The 14139-nt window shown below is 41.5% G+C and overlaps 1 protein-coding gene across 1 annotated transcript; it reads left to right on the top strand.

Annotated features, from left to right (window-relative positions):
• Positions 1-5067: 5067 nt before the first annotated feature.
• efhd2 (EF-hand domain family member D2) lies at positions 5068-13890 on the top strand. Its single transcript, XM_023957010.1, has 5 exons — positions 5068-5161; positions 5236-5528; positions 7196-7343; positions 7426-7560; positions 12499-13890. The coding sequence occupies exons 2-5, from the start codon at positions 5242-5244 to the stop codon at positions 12628-12630; spliced, it is 702 nt and encodes a 233-aa protein (XP_023812778.1). The 5' UTR covers positions 5068-5161; positions 5236-5241; the 3' UTR covers positions 12631-13890.
• Positions 13891-14139: the final 249 nt, after the last annotated feature.

The following is a 14139-nucleotide window of genomic DNA, read 5'->3' as shown; positions in this document are numbered from 1 at the left end:
TAATGATGTCACATCCGGTAAGCGTTTTCAAAATAAAGCTTGGACGGTTGTCAGAAAAGACTTGTATCACTACAGCTTCTGAAGCGAATGAAGCTCTTCATTATTGTTTTCACGTTTTTTTATTTGAACAAAAAAATAATGAAATGTGTGGTGTTTGAACCCACTCGCACGAGTTGGTGGAGTTTTCTAATGACAGCCTTCATCTTAATCCTTGTGCTAGTGCCATCTTGTGGAGAACTTTATCTCCTACAGTTTTATTTGTTTGTTTAATCTCTTAAAATATTCATTAAAAATTCTGAGAAAAAGTCAGAATTCTGATTTTAAAGTCAAAAATTTTCTTTCTTTCTGCACGCCCCCAATCTTCCTCCGTATTTTAAGAACAACTTTCTCATATCAAACAATTACACATAAAATGACAAACATTTTGCAGATTTTAAAGTTTTTAGACTAAATCTTGCAGGTTTAGTGTTCCATGAAAAGCTTGATATGAATGAGTCTAATTTTTTGAACCATTTTAGTGGCTGTTGTGTGGGGATCATCAAGAAGAGTAAATAACTTTTGGCAAGATTTTCATTTTAACCGTGGCTACCTTGCCCACGAGGGACAGAGGCAGTTTGACCCAGCGGGTTAGATCAGTTTACTCTGTCAAATGCTGTTACAGCATCCGACAAGAGTATGGTCATTTCCTGGTTATTAATAGTGTGTGCGGGATCGTGTGTGCATGCCCATGTGCGTGCGCCCCCATTCCATGCAGAAATAAATACCAACTAAATACTACCATTGGGGATGTGTTGCCTTTGGATGATTTACATATGGGGGTGAGGGGGGGACTAAAAGAGGAAAGAGGGGAAAAAACAGAAGGAAACAAACATAAAACAACAACAGAAACATGAGAAGGAAGAGAAATTAAACTGCTTCAACGAGATGGAGGTGTGAATGGTTTTCATTTAAATAGGTTTAGCCGGTGTCTAGCGCAGCACGGATGTCAGGTCTTCAGCACAGCCAGGGGGTGATCTCTGGGTCCCGGAAGAGCCGGTCGTCCAAGAGCAGCTTGTCCACGGCGACCACAGCTCAGGACCCGTCGGTGATGTGTTTTTTCCTCAGAGGGAAAAAGGATCCTTGGGCGGCGCAGAATCTCAACCAGAAACTGCTCATTAACACTGAAGTGCGTTCCCTTCAGCTACCCGCCCCAGCTCTTCAACAGCTCCTTTTGCTTGAAATGCTGAAATTTAGCCTCCTCTGGAATCCCCGAGATCACCGGGTTGTCTCCCCTGAATATCCAGGATGGTTTTTCTTGATAGATCTGTTCTCCTCAGAGAGACGGGTGGTGTTGCTGCTCAGGGTCTTAACGTTCTCTCTGAGGTTCTGGTTCTCCACTGCGAGCTCCTGCACCTGCTGCTGGCTGAACCTCAAAGACTCTCACAGGCCTTGGAACTCTGTGTGGAGGATCTCCAGTAGATTAGGGCGACAATCAAGGCTGGAGAGCTTTTTATCTATGGAATCGAAAGTGTCACTGATTAACCTGCCTGGAGAGGAGGCAGCCCCAGGAGAATCTTCTGGATGGCCACATTTGCAGGAAGGGGTGGTGGTGCTGGTCTTCCCCATAACTAAGGTATTGTAGCAGCCGTCTACATAATTTCCAGGCTGTCAAAGGCTTTTTAAACTTTTTCAGATGTTAGTTTTGGAACTGATTTTAATATGGTGGTAAAATGAAATAAGACCGAAATGTTTGTTCAACTACTTACGCACCGCCAAGTTGAGCTGCCACACCGGTCTCCATAGGTCTTGCGATACTACAGCATCTGGTCTCCCTATCCATGTTGAGAATAAACTCTTGACTTCTATGATTTGAAAGACATGACACAATGGAAAAGGATTTGAAAGCTTTCTGCAAAAACAGAAAACAATCCTTTAAGCGATGGCCTTTCAGAAAGCTTTACACAAAGGCGTTTTGCTGCTGCAACTAAGGATCCTAGTTCTATAGTTTCAGAACAGGAAAGGCCATCATGCTTTAAAGCAGTCTGCTATGAGCCAAAGCTGATGGGGAGACAGCAAGGTTTTGAGAAAGACACAAATATTAAGGATTACAAAGCCTACTGCTTCCGTTTTTATAATGGCAATTTGCACAAGATTATGATGAGGAGTAAATAGCTCAAATGGAACTGACTCCTAGCTTTGAAAATGACCATAAACTTCAAGTTCATGATAATGTTAATGATTCCGTCATGAACATGTAGGTGTGACTGTGAATGAAGGAAAGGCTGGAGATCAGTCTGTTCTGATTAAGTTAAAGGAAATGACTGGGCACTTTAAAAGGAGGGTGGTGCTTGACATCATTGTTCTCTTCACTGTGGTTACCAGCAAAACAAACCTGCAGCCATTATGGAATTGCGCTATTAGGACCTTAAAGAGATGTTTATTGAAGCTGGTAAGATTGCACTTCAGTCAACCATCTATCAGATTTTCAAAACCTTAAAGCTCCACTCCAATCAACTTTTGATCTAGTATAAAACCCTTCCTAGAGATCTTTTAATTTTTTTAAATTTAGCTAAAATGAAAAAAACAAAAACAAAAAACACCTGTGTTGCTTTCTAGCCTAGGTCATAGTTCCTGCAGAGCGGCAGTAGTTCACCTCTGACTTGTGGTCAGGACTATTGTCGCATAAGTTACCCTGTACTGATATCCCATCAACCCTTTGTTTACACTCTTTCCTGCTATCTTACAGCCCCTCACAACCCCAAGCTAACATTAGTTCAAGAAAAATAGCAGCAATATTGTAGCTGTCCATCTGTACAGTTCAGATCCAGATTCCAGCTCAGACGTGGAAATCAAAGACGTTCATGGATCTATTTGTCTGCAGGTGGATGATCAGAATGGAGCAGAGCTGAGAGCTTATGGCCCACCGACTAGTTTCTGCATAACAACAGCATTTTTTCCAACTGCTCCTCATTCACCACAATCCATTTGAATAAAGAAATGCAGTTGTAACCCTAATTCTTGTTATAAATGTCCTCCATCTTCAGAAAAATGCAACAAGAACATATTAAAAACACCACAAAAACCATATTTGGGGAAGAGGTTCAATGCAGCTCCAGGGCCCCAAGAAACTCCAGCAACGGCTAGGACTGCATTCTCAGGAATGGTAGCAGGTAGGTGTGAGTACCATCCGCAAAGACATGAAGACTTTTGGAGGAGCAAAGACGCCACTTCTCTTCAGAAAAAGCCCAACGGACAGACTGATACTCTACAAAAGATACAGAGATCGGACTGCTGAGGACTGGGGTAAAGAGTCTTCTCTGATTGTTTGGAGCTTCTAGAAAAAAGCTTGTTTGGAAACGACAAGGTGAGCACTACTCCTCCTGTCTCAGACCAACAGTGAAGCATCCTGAGTTTGGTGATGAACAATGCAGTTTCCAGCATGACGGAGCATCTTCTCATTAATCAAGAGTCAGATTGAAATGGTTCCGAGAAGATTACGCAGATATTTTTAAAGGAAGGCTTAAGACCTACCTTTTTAATTGAGCTTTTAGTTGAATTTTAGGAGTTTATTTGATATTTAAATTATTTATTTTCTCTTTTTACTAGTTATTTATTGGTATTTATTTTAAATTTTTTAGTCACACTTACCATTTTACATGCCTATTAAGGTTTATGTAATTATTTGTTTCTTGATTCATGTTTTGAATATATTTTGATTTTATTTCTTTTACATTTTATTTATCAGTGTTTTCCTCTGAGGGATCCTCCACATCGGTGACTGACCTTCTCAGTGAACGGGGTCGCTGCAATGGGATCTCCCGGGTCTGACTCTCTTGATCGGATCTGGGGGGTTCTGTGGTAGTGTTCTCCGTGAACTTGGGTTGGGGGGTCGCTGGTGTGGACATGTCCCCAAAATATCGTTTCCCCACGTCAGGACAAAGCCTGGTCTCTACATTCTATCATTTTATCACTTTTTTATTTATTTATTCATTTATTTATTGATGTGTGTGTGTGTGTGTGTGTGTGTGTTTTTGCGGGGGGGGGGGGTTGTCGCACGGTTTGTCTTGTCATCTTGTTTTTAAATTTTATTGTATTTTATGCACAGCACTTTGAGTGACATGTGTTGTTGTTAAAGTGCTATATAAATAAAGGTTGATTTGATTTGATGAATCCCATTGTGAAATTGTGGTCAATCCTCAAGAGGTGGGTGGACAAACAAAAATGGTCTTGATGGCACTGATTATGCAGAAATGGTCTGCAATCAGTCAAGATTCAGCCCAGAAAGTGATTGACAGCATGCCAGAAAGAATTGCAGAGGTTTTGAAAAAGAAGGTTCAACACCGCAAACGTAGAGTTGCTGCATGAACCCCGTGTGATTGTCAATAAAAGCTTTTAATCATTACAAAATGCTTGTAATTAGATTTCAGTGTAACATAGAAAAAACACGAAGCAAAGCCACTTTTCTCCGTGACAGCATCAGCTGATTCCCGTTGATCGGGTAAAAGGTCAAAGAGTTTTGGTAAATCAGAGAGCGTTTGTCATTTAGCCGTCTCCGGCGACACCTCAGGTGTTAAAGGGTTAAGGAGGTTTGAAAAATGGAGGGCTGAATTAAATGCTTTAATGGCCAAAAAAACTAAATAATAAAAAAAAAGGAAAAGAGGTAATTTGTTGGTTTCCAAATCAAAAGATTGGTAAAAACAAAACAAAACATGAATTGTGAAAATTATGGAAAAAAAAATCTTTTTTTAATGTAATGATTCTGCAATTGCTTTAATTAGACAAGAAATTCTTTTCTAGCAAAGAAAATATTTCTAAATGTTTTTTGTACAGTGTAAAAACTCTGATACTTGTATATTAAAGGTCTAAAAACAAACGAGTAGCAGAACGTCTGAAACTACAACTAGACGTGGAACCATTGATATGATTGCCCTATGGATCTGATTCGCCCATGACGGCCCCTCCCGGTGACCAGGACCAAGCTTCTGCATTTGGAGCTGGAAGTCCCACGCGCTGACACTCATCATCATCATCCTCCTCATCATCATCGTGAGTCAGATCCTGTAGACTGGCCGCCGGTCCTGCCTGCCATTTTAAAAGGTGTGGTGACGGAGCCAGCAGGCTGACAGCAGGAGGCGCGGAGGCTGGAGCTTGATCCTCCCACACTGGAATAAGAAGCAGGCAGGTAGGTGATCGTGCGTGAACCTGCCCTGCGTGAACTGAGGTGTGCATTGATTGACGCTGCCTTTCTACATTTAGCTGGAAATGGCCACGGACGAGCTGTCTTCCAAGCTGAGCCGCCGGCTGCAGATCGAGGACGGGGCCGAGCAGCCGGTAGCCGTGGACGGCGGCGAGCCGCAGGACGGCTCGGAGGAGAAGCCGCTCGTGGCGAACGCGGATTCGGAGCTGGGCGCGCTGCTGCAGCGGCGGGGGGAGCTGAACGAGGGGCACGGGGACGCGCAGCAGCCCAGCCTGCGGGTCTTCAACCCCTACACCGAGTTCAAGGAGTTCTCCCGGAAGCAGATCAAAGACATGGAGAAGATGTTCAAAACGTGAGCCGCTCCCCGCCCGAGTCTGCGCACATCGCACCGCCGTCGAACATCACACACGCGCGACCGCTAACGGGCGCGCGCGACACTTTCAATGATTAACGGAACACGGAAGCAGTAGCGCGCCGTTACGGTGCTTTTTCCCAAATAAGGTAAAAACCAGAGCGGTGACTTCCGGTTTGTTTACCAGAATTCAGAAAGAGAGAAACAAACGTCAAAAATATCAAATTGGCCTCTGTCAACTAATGTTCTTTGATTTAAGAGGGACAAACGGAAGTGAAGATTTAAAGAATCACACACTATGGCGGCCGTTTTAGCACAAGATAGACAGATTTTTTCAAAATGTCAAAGATATGGATACAAACGCAGACAGAAAATATACGAAAGACGCGGTTTTCAACTATGTTTTTCTACCAAATAAATATTGTTCCTCACAATAAATGTTACTTTAACAAAAAGTAAAAAGGAATTACCAAACACTTCCTTAGAATCGCACACTAAACGTGAGAGATAACAAGTTAAACATCGTAAATCCTGACAGTTCAAAGACTTTAATATTTTCAGCCCCAATTTAATCAAATTGGACTTAACATTTATATTTATATTATAGGATTTTCTATTTTTATTTTTAACATACCATCTACATTTTTCAGGAAAAAAATTCAAATTATGCATTAAAATAATTTTTAATGGCATTTATGTGTTTGATTTAAAAATCTGGATTTTTTTTATGAAAACACAGATATTTGTTATGAAAAAACATTTTGCAAAGTAAATGAATAACTAAAAATGACTGCATTTGTAGAAATAAATCAAGGAGTGTGCTATTTTACACTGCTTTGTTGAAGCAAGAATGAGGTTAGTGTTCACAGCCTTTTTAAAGACCCTCTCTGATCGATGAAAATGTTGTTTTTATAACGTGCACTCATGGCATTTTATCATGATGTATGACATGTGTTCAGAAAATTAATCTTAAACTGCATTTCTGAGTATTTCTTTATTCAAATCGTCATGAGCAGACTAGAAAATACGCTGGGTGGGGCCACAGGCTCCCTGCTCTGCTCCATTCTGATCATCCCCTGTCAGACAAATAGATCCATGAACGTCCTTGTTTTCCTCGTCTGAACAAAGAGTAAACAGAGAGCTCTCAGCAACACGAGGGGAAGGGGGTGTAGCTCCGCACCAGCAGTCCTGCCCACAACTCAGAGGTGAATTTCTAATGAACTCCAGACGCTCTGGAGACTCTATGTCCTAGACAACAACACAGTTTGTTTTATTATTTTTATTTTATTTTGGGTGAACAGGGTATAATCATAATTAAAAGACCACTGGGAATGCTTTGAAAACGGACCAAAAGATGATCAGAGGGGGACTTGAAGTGGAAAAAGACATAAAGGTTTAGCTTCCCAATAGACTTAACAAGATTTTTTTAAGCCTTTCAGTTCTGCTTTTGACAAGAAAGCGATAAGATGTACATGATTTGAAACAAAAATAAAACTAGCAGACTAAAACAGTATTTTACATTATAGATGACAGGTCCAAAATTTTTGCAAAGGACAGCATTGGACTAAAAATAAATGCAAACACAAACGAAGAAAAAAAAAGTTGCCAGCTGTGCATATGGGATGAACCAGCTTGGCTGGAAGAAACCTTTTTCATCTGGGGTGCAGGTTCGATGCTGGGAAAGACAACTACATTGACCTGATGGAGCTGAAGCTGATGATGGAGAAGCTTGGGGCACCACAAACCCACATAGGGTTGAAAAACATGATCAAGGAGGTGGATGAGGACCTGGACAACAAGCTCAGCTTTAGAGAGGTGAAGCAGCAAACCTTCTTGGATGTTCAACGCTTGGTCTTTTTTTCTCCGCACATGTAATGGTCTGTGATGTGGTCCACAGTTCCTGCTGATCTTCAGGAAGGCAGCGGCAGGAGAACTGGCGGAGGACAGCGGGCTCAGCGTCCTGGCACGGCTCTCTGAAATCGACGTCTCCACAGAGGGAGTCAAAGGAGCCAAAACTTTCTTTGAAGCCAAAGTGAGTTGAGTCAAAACTCTGTGCACAACAAAGTCTCCCTTTTGTGTCGTTCTCTATCCCTGATCCACTGCTTTGACACAGTTATATTCAGAGAGCTATACAGAGTTATACAGTAAACCCTTGTTTTTCGCGGGGGTTACGTACCAAAAAGAACCCGTGATAGGCAAAATCCGTGAAGTAGAAACCTCTATTTTTTTTACAATTAATATACAATTAAATACTCTGTTAAACATTGAAAAGAAAGAACAAACCATTTTACAGGCTCAAACATTTGTTTCACCAATAAAAGTAACTTAGAAACGTTTTTTTTTCAACAGATAACTTCTGTACTGTACTGACAAATAATAATTTTAATCATCAATGTGAACAGAAGGCTTCAAATTGCGGAGATTAGCCCCGCCCACCGCACCCGAGTAATTGGATTAACAGGAGAAAATTTCAAATGATGATTAAAAAAATACAAAGTACAGTTGGACAAATAGTGACTCAGGTGTATTTCACTGCTCTTCAGACTGAGCCGCTGCATCCTGACTCCACTCTGCAGTGTTTTCTTCTTCTGAAGCCCGCGGCGCAGCTGTGTTTGTTCGGGAGAAGAACATAGTGATAGGCAGTCGTTGTCGCTCTTTTTTCTATGGGTTTTAGAGAAACTGCAAGATGATTTGCACGTACGTAATGTACGGGGGGCGCAGTAGTGGCGGTTTTAGGCACAGGTCATACGGGCATTTGTCCGGGGAGGCAGGGGTGGCAGCGGCTCAGCGCTTGAAAAAAAAATCTGCACAACTGTTGGTTTCCTATTATCTGTTCTATCACAGAGTTAGTAACAGCCTGAAACTGTGAACTGCCGTCCCTGCAGCTGCTCCTGACTCCCGTCACACACGGCTGGCGTGTGTGTGAACGAAAGGGGAATGGGGCACACTGAGAGCTGCCTATTGCGCAACACCAGGATCATGGCGTGCCTTTAGATGACTCAGCTCATGCTAATAATGTCATTCTTATGAACTATTGTAGACATTTTGATGACGTGTTTTTATTTTCCATAAATGTATTCTTTTCTGCCTGTGGTTTAGTTGGTGTCAGTATTTGACAGAAAGACAGCAGGAAAACAGCTGCACTTTATGAGATCATTAATAAACAATCCATCATTTAGAGAAAAAAAATCAGCACAATGTTTTAAACATTTTCTTTTTCCTAGGGGGGGTCTGGCAAAAAATAATTGAGAAGCACTGGGTTATTGGGTGACTCTAAATGATCCCTAGGTGTGAATATGAGTGTAAATATACGATTGAGTGGCGACCTGTTCGAGGTACACCCCACCTTCACCCAACAGTAGCCAGGATAAGCTCCAGCAACCTCGTGACCCTCAAGGGGCTTGAGTGGGTTTGGGAAATGGATGAATAGAGTTTAAGTTAAAAATTCCTCTTGTTGTGCCTCCTACGCTCTGTAGTGACCTATAATCTACAACCACAGCAGTGTTTTAGAAGACAAACAGGAAAGCAGAAGTCATTTCTTCATGGCATCATTTAGAGAAATGTTTGCTTCTGTAATTTCCTGCTCAGGGACGCTGTACCTGAAGTGAAAGTTGAGCGTAAGTTTGCTTCAATAAAGCAGTTGTGATAGCTGATTTTTGTTGTTCGGTAAACATGGGTAGCTACAGTTGGACATTCAGGACCTAAACCCATTTTAAGACTCTTTTCGCTGAGTTCTTCACATAGCTGGACCTTCCTGAATAGTCTGTTGTTCTCTCATGTCTCAACGTGTTGGTAACCAGTGACACTGGTTAGAAAACGAGTTCAACTGAGGTGTGAACTTCCATTCTACCTGCAGCTAAAGGCATGACTGCAGAAATGTATGCATGACCCTCCATAAACTGAGTGTGGGAGGGGCAGAGATACTGTGTTGCCCTTTTACCCTTTCACACAAGAGCTTTGGTGTCGACATTCTTTGAGTTACCGTAAGTCATCAACCTTTTACGCCAATAACGGAATTCCAACAGACTTTAACGCTGAAGCTAATTCTTTGTGCTGCTTTTCTCTCGCCTGGAATTACGTCAAATTGTGCAAACGGCCAAAAAGTTACTGCGACTCAAAAGAGCGCGCGTTATTTCCTGGTACCAGCGGCAGCTCCTGTGTTGAAGTGTTAATGAAGGCAGAGGTGTAAACTCAGTCCTTGAGGGCCACTGCCCTGCTTCAACCATCCCTGCCCCTGTCTGATTTGTTAGACACATCTGAACCAGCTGATTGGCAGTTAAAAGGGCAGGGGCAAACTAAAAGCACACAGGAACTCGCTCCTCAAGAATTGGAGTTTGAACCCTTCTCTTCTGAGTGTTTCCAGCTTGTCTTTGGCACCATGAGCACAGGTTCATTTTCTGTCAGAAGTCAACCCCCGTGGTCCACTGCTAATGGACACTTCTCAGTACAAGTTGGGGGTACATTAGGTGTTGTTGTTGAGAGATTCTGCTGAGAGTAAATGTTTGTCCACAGATGCGTTCTGATCTGACATGACCACAGAAAAAAGCAGTAGCGCCTCCACAGTGTTTTTTTGTTTTTTTTACCCTTTCACATGTGGATGTTTTTTTTTTTTCTCGTGCCTCACTAACATTGTGCTCTAACGCCAAGAAAGTCAAGCACCTGATGGTCAACTTTAGCGGGAGGCTACAGTGTCTGGTGAAAGAGTGTCCTGCCCTGAGACGGGAGATTGTTGGTTCAATAACTGTCCATCAATGGAGGCACTGGAAGAAACCTCAGCAGAATCCCACTGGGAAAGGTGGTTGTCTTCCTTCACTGGTTTAGGTCAAAGAAGGAAAGAAAGAGAGAGAAAAACACTGAAACATTTGTTTAATGACAAAAGGGATTTGTTAGTAACTGAAAAAACAACTTTTACTTTTTTGGGAAGGGTTACGCAAGCACTGCCAGCACAGACTGGGATAAAATGATCGGTTGTTAATCTGTCAAAGTATCATGTTTAGTCAGAAATGTGACTTCTCTAAAAGCATTTAATTAGGTTTTCAACTGAAACCTTAAATTGAACTTTAATATTGTCAGGGTCTACATCATGCTTTTCTCAAGCCTTTCAGAGTAAAGTAAATCCATGTATTTGATAATGTATTACCTTAAATTGCACTAAAGAACCCATCATTCTAATGAAATATGAGTTACTTTTGCTGTTAATTTTCCAACCTGGAAGTCAGACGACTCGATCTCTGAGGTTCCACATTTCTCCATTTCATGACTTCATCCTAGAGTCGGCCTCAACAGCGTGTCTGTGTTTCACCCACAAAAAAACAACAACTTCCAAACCTTTACAAAGATGAATGTGCTTTAGGCAATTTATGGTTATCGCCATATCAAGCTGTGCTATACGCATATTGCGAAAGACGGTGAAAATTGCGATAAATGGTTACCTTAAATTTTGTTAATTTTATTATTTCATTGTTTTATTGCTTTTATTGTTTTGATTTTATTTTTTTGTATTATTGTTCAGTGATTTTATTTACATTTGATTTTATGTTCAGCACTTTGGTTGCCTCTCCTTTAATAAGTGCTCTACAAATAATGAATTGATTGATTAAATGTGCTAAAACAATCTTATTGCAGCTTAAAGTATTTAACAAATCTAATAAACCCATTTATGGATTTGACCAATCAGATGGAGCCCTTTTATGTATGATGCTTGCCTCCCATGTAGACTAGGGTTGACTATTATTTAAATTAAACTGTTGCCGTGAAATGGAAATGATGTTTTTGGGTTTTTGCTATTGGTTCATGTATCGCAAGTTACATCGTTATCGCAATATTGATCACTGATATCACAAATTGCAAGTTTTCCTCAAATCGTGCAGCCCCAGTGTGCATATTGTTTATATAGCAGGAAAGCGTTTGGCCGATCACCACTAGCTGGAGCTAGTGGTGAGAAAGTGTGTGTGTTTTTTCACTTTGTGATGTCACAATGTGAGAACACACTCGTTTTTGTGGATTGGGAGGGGCTGCTGCTCAGAGATCATGTTTTTAGAGGAAAACTCAGAAATGTGTGAATCAATCAAAATACACATTATAACACACTTAAAAGCTCAATCAGGTTGACTTTGCATGATTATAGAGTCCTTTAATTATGATTCTGCTGTTTTTAGCCCAAATCAAAAACCTGTGTCGTTTTCTAGGACATAGTTTCTGCAGAGCGGCAGTAGTTCATTAGAAATTTACCTTTGAGTTGTGGGTGGGACTGTTGGCGTGGAAGTAAGTCTGTACCCATTTCCCATCATCCCTTTGTTAACACGCTCTCATGGTAGCTTACAGCCCCTCACAAGCTAACATTACCATTGCAAAAGAAATGTCAGCAATATCGTAGCTATCCAGCCTTACAGTTCTGATCCAGATTCCAGCTCAGACGAGGAAAACAAAGACGCTCACGAATCTGTTCGTCTGATATTCGATGCATTGGAATGGAGCAGAGCAGGAAGCTTGTGGCCCGCCCAGATTGTAGTTTTAACTTTGAGCTTTTTCAAACAGCAGTTTTTCATCTGCTTCAGATTCACTACAATTTGAACATAGAAATACTCAGAAACGCAATTTTTTATCTTATTTTCCTTATGAATGTCCTCCATCAGGAGAAAAATGCCTGAGAAACACCAAAAACACCATCTTCATTGGAGTGGATCTATAGAACCTCAGTCTCAACTGTCCTTACTATAACATATGGTAACAAAGATAAAGCGCAAACCTCAGTTGGCAAACTGTGATGAAATAGTAAGGTCAGAGATTGCTGGGTGAGCAAAAATATGAATGCACATTTATTTCTATTGGGGATGCTGCGAGCGACAGGTTGTGGCGAACAGGGTGCTACAACGAATGCATGTGACTGAAGCTTAAGGACTGGAGTTGACATCAGTCCTTCTTGAATGTTTTCCGCCACCTTACAGCTCTGTCTTCTCTCGCTGCACAGGTTCAGGCCATCAGCGAGTCGAACCGGTTCGAGTCCGAGATTCGCCAGGAGCAGGAGGCCAAGAAGAAGCAGGCCGAGGAGCAGAAGCAGAGGCGAGCTGCTTTCAAAGAGCTGCAGTCTGCGTTTAAATAACCTCAGGAGGGTCCTTCCACGTGCTCCGCTCATGATGTCAAATTTTAATCACTGCTGTCCATGTGGCAGATATGCTTGAAAACCTGCACATTTCCATCACTCCTCTAAAGCAGTTCACGCGCTGCAGTCTGCGTAGCGGCGCGCAGACGCTGTCTTTGCTTTTCTACTCGTCTTCAAACAGAGGTGGCGTTTCAGACGTTCCCTTTCACACCAGTGCCACCCAAATACAGTTGCTTCCTTTTGAAACCTGTAAGTTTTGACCAATGCAGACCTTGGATCAGTGTTAATGCTCAGCAGCTGCATTTCCAATACTGCACCCTGCCAAACAACAGGGATGGATGGTCAAAGCAGACCTTCTGTTAGGCAGCTGGCATGTCGGAATCAGGTACAGCTTTGTCGCTTAGCCAAGACATTTGCACAGTTTGCACTTCCTTAGTTGTCTGAAACTAGTGTCTTAATCCAGAGAAAGTGGAGTGAGTGTGTGTTTCTCTGCCTGTGTTTGCAGAGTACGTTTCTGGTCTTGGGGAGTGCGTGGAATACTTTATGCCTATGATAATCAAGAAACTATTTGAGTGGTAATGCATAATGAAACTCATCTTTTTCGAAAGATCGGGACCAACAAACCTTTGTTTCATTTTTCGTTCTTTCAAATTCAACGATAAAATCCGAAGCCCACTGAGGTGAAGCAGCTCGTCCTCTGGCCCCGGGTTTGATCAATGACTGTGATTTAAATGATCAGAAGAGAGCGAGTAAGTCCATCTTCATGAATATAATTATAAACGCAAAAATGCTTTATTTTTATAAGCAACAACCACTCTGGAGTTTTGATAAAGAGAACAACTAAATAACTTGTGCACATGTGAGTGGGCTTTAAGCAACTTTTTACAGACTTGGATTGTGTTTGCAACCCATCCAGATAGAAACACTCCCATTGAATGATAACATTTATTTTTGACATCTTACATTCCATTGTTAGACCTTTGTGTTTTCAAACACATGAATTAAATGTGTATATATTGGCTAATTGTTTTTCCTACACAAAAGCTTTCACATTGTATCTAATCTTCAGGGTTCTCTGGTTATTTAACATGACTTGTTCTTCAACTTTTGTGCTAATTTCTTCTCAGGACCAATCGGCTAACCGTTTGCCGTTAGATGCTAGCACTTACATTGACAATCCTGTTGTGGCTCTCTGTCTGATGTATAAAAGCACGTTATGAGTGCAATGTTTGGTTAATAAAATCAACAGATCTACAGTCATTAAGATGGTTTTTGTATTTATTGCATTGAATTAGGAGGTTGTCTTATTCTTATGTCTTAGTCTTTGAAATGCTGTTGGATTTGTGACGATCCTTCCTTTGTTGGAGAGAGACACATGTAAGGAGTTTGGAGGCAGCTTTCAAGGATTTGGCAAATCTCTCCCAATCCATTTGCTGCATATGGTGGAGAGTTAAAAAAAAATGAAGTATATGCTTTTTACTCAAGTTTTTGTCCCCCAAAGGACAAAAA

This window comes from Oryzias latipes, chromosome 7 (genome assembly GCF_002234675.1).
Source record: "Oryzias latipes chromosome 7, ASM223467v1".
NCBI lineage: Eukaryota > Metazoa > Chordata > Actinopteri > Beloniformes > Adrianichthyidae > Oryzias > Oryzias latipes.
This window is presented reverse-complemented; position numbering and strand designations above follow the sequence as displayed.

What these genes read in the sequence shown, in the direction of transcription:
- efhd2 (XM_023957010.1), top strand. Translation starts at nt 5,242, where the DNA reads ATGGCCACGGACGAGCTGTCTTCCAAGCTGAGCCGCCGGCTGCAGATC. An exon ending in ACAAGCTCAGCTTTAGAGAG is followed by an intron (nt 7,344 to 7,425) that starts GTGAAGCAGCAA and finishes TGTGGTCCACAG; the next exon opens with TTCCTGCTGATCTTCAGGAA. An exon ending in AAACTTTCTTTGAAGCCAAA is followed by an intron (nt 7,561 to 12,498) that starts GTGAGTTGAGTC and finishes CTCGCTGCACAG; the next exon opens with GTTCAGGCCATCAGCGAGTC.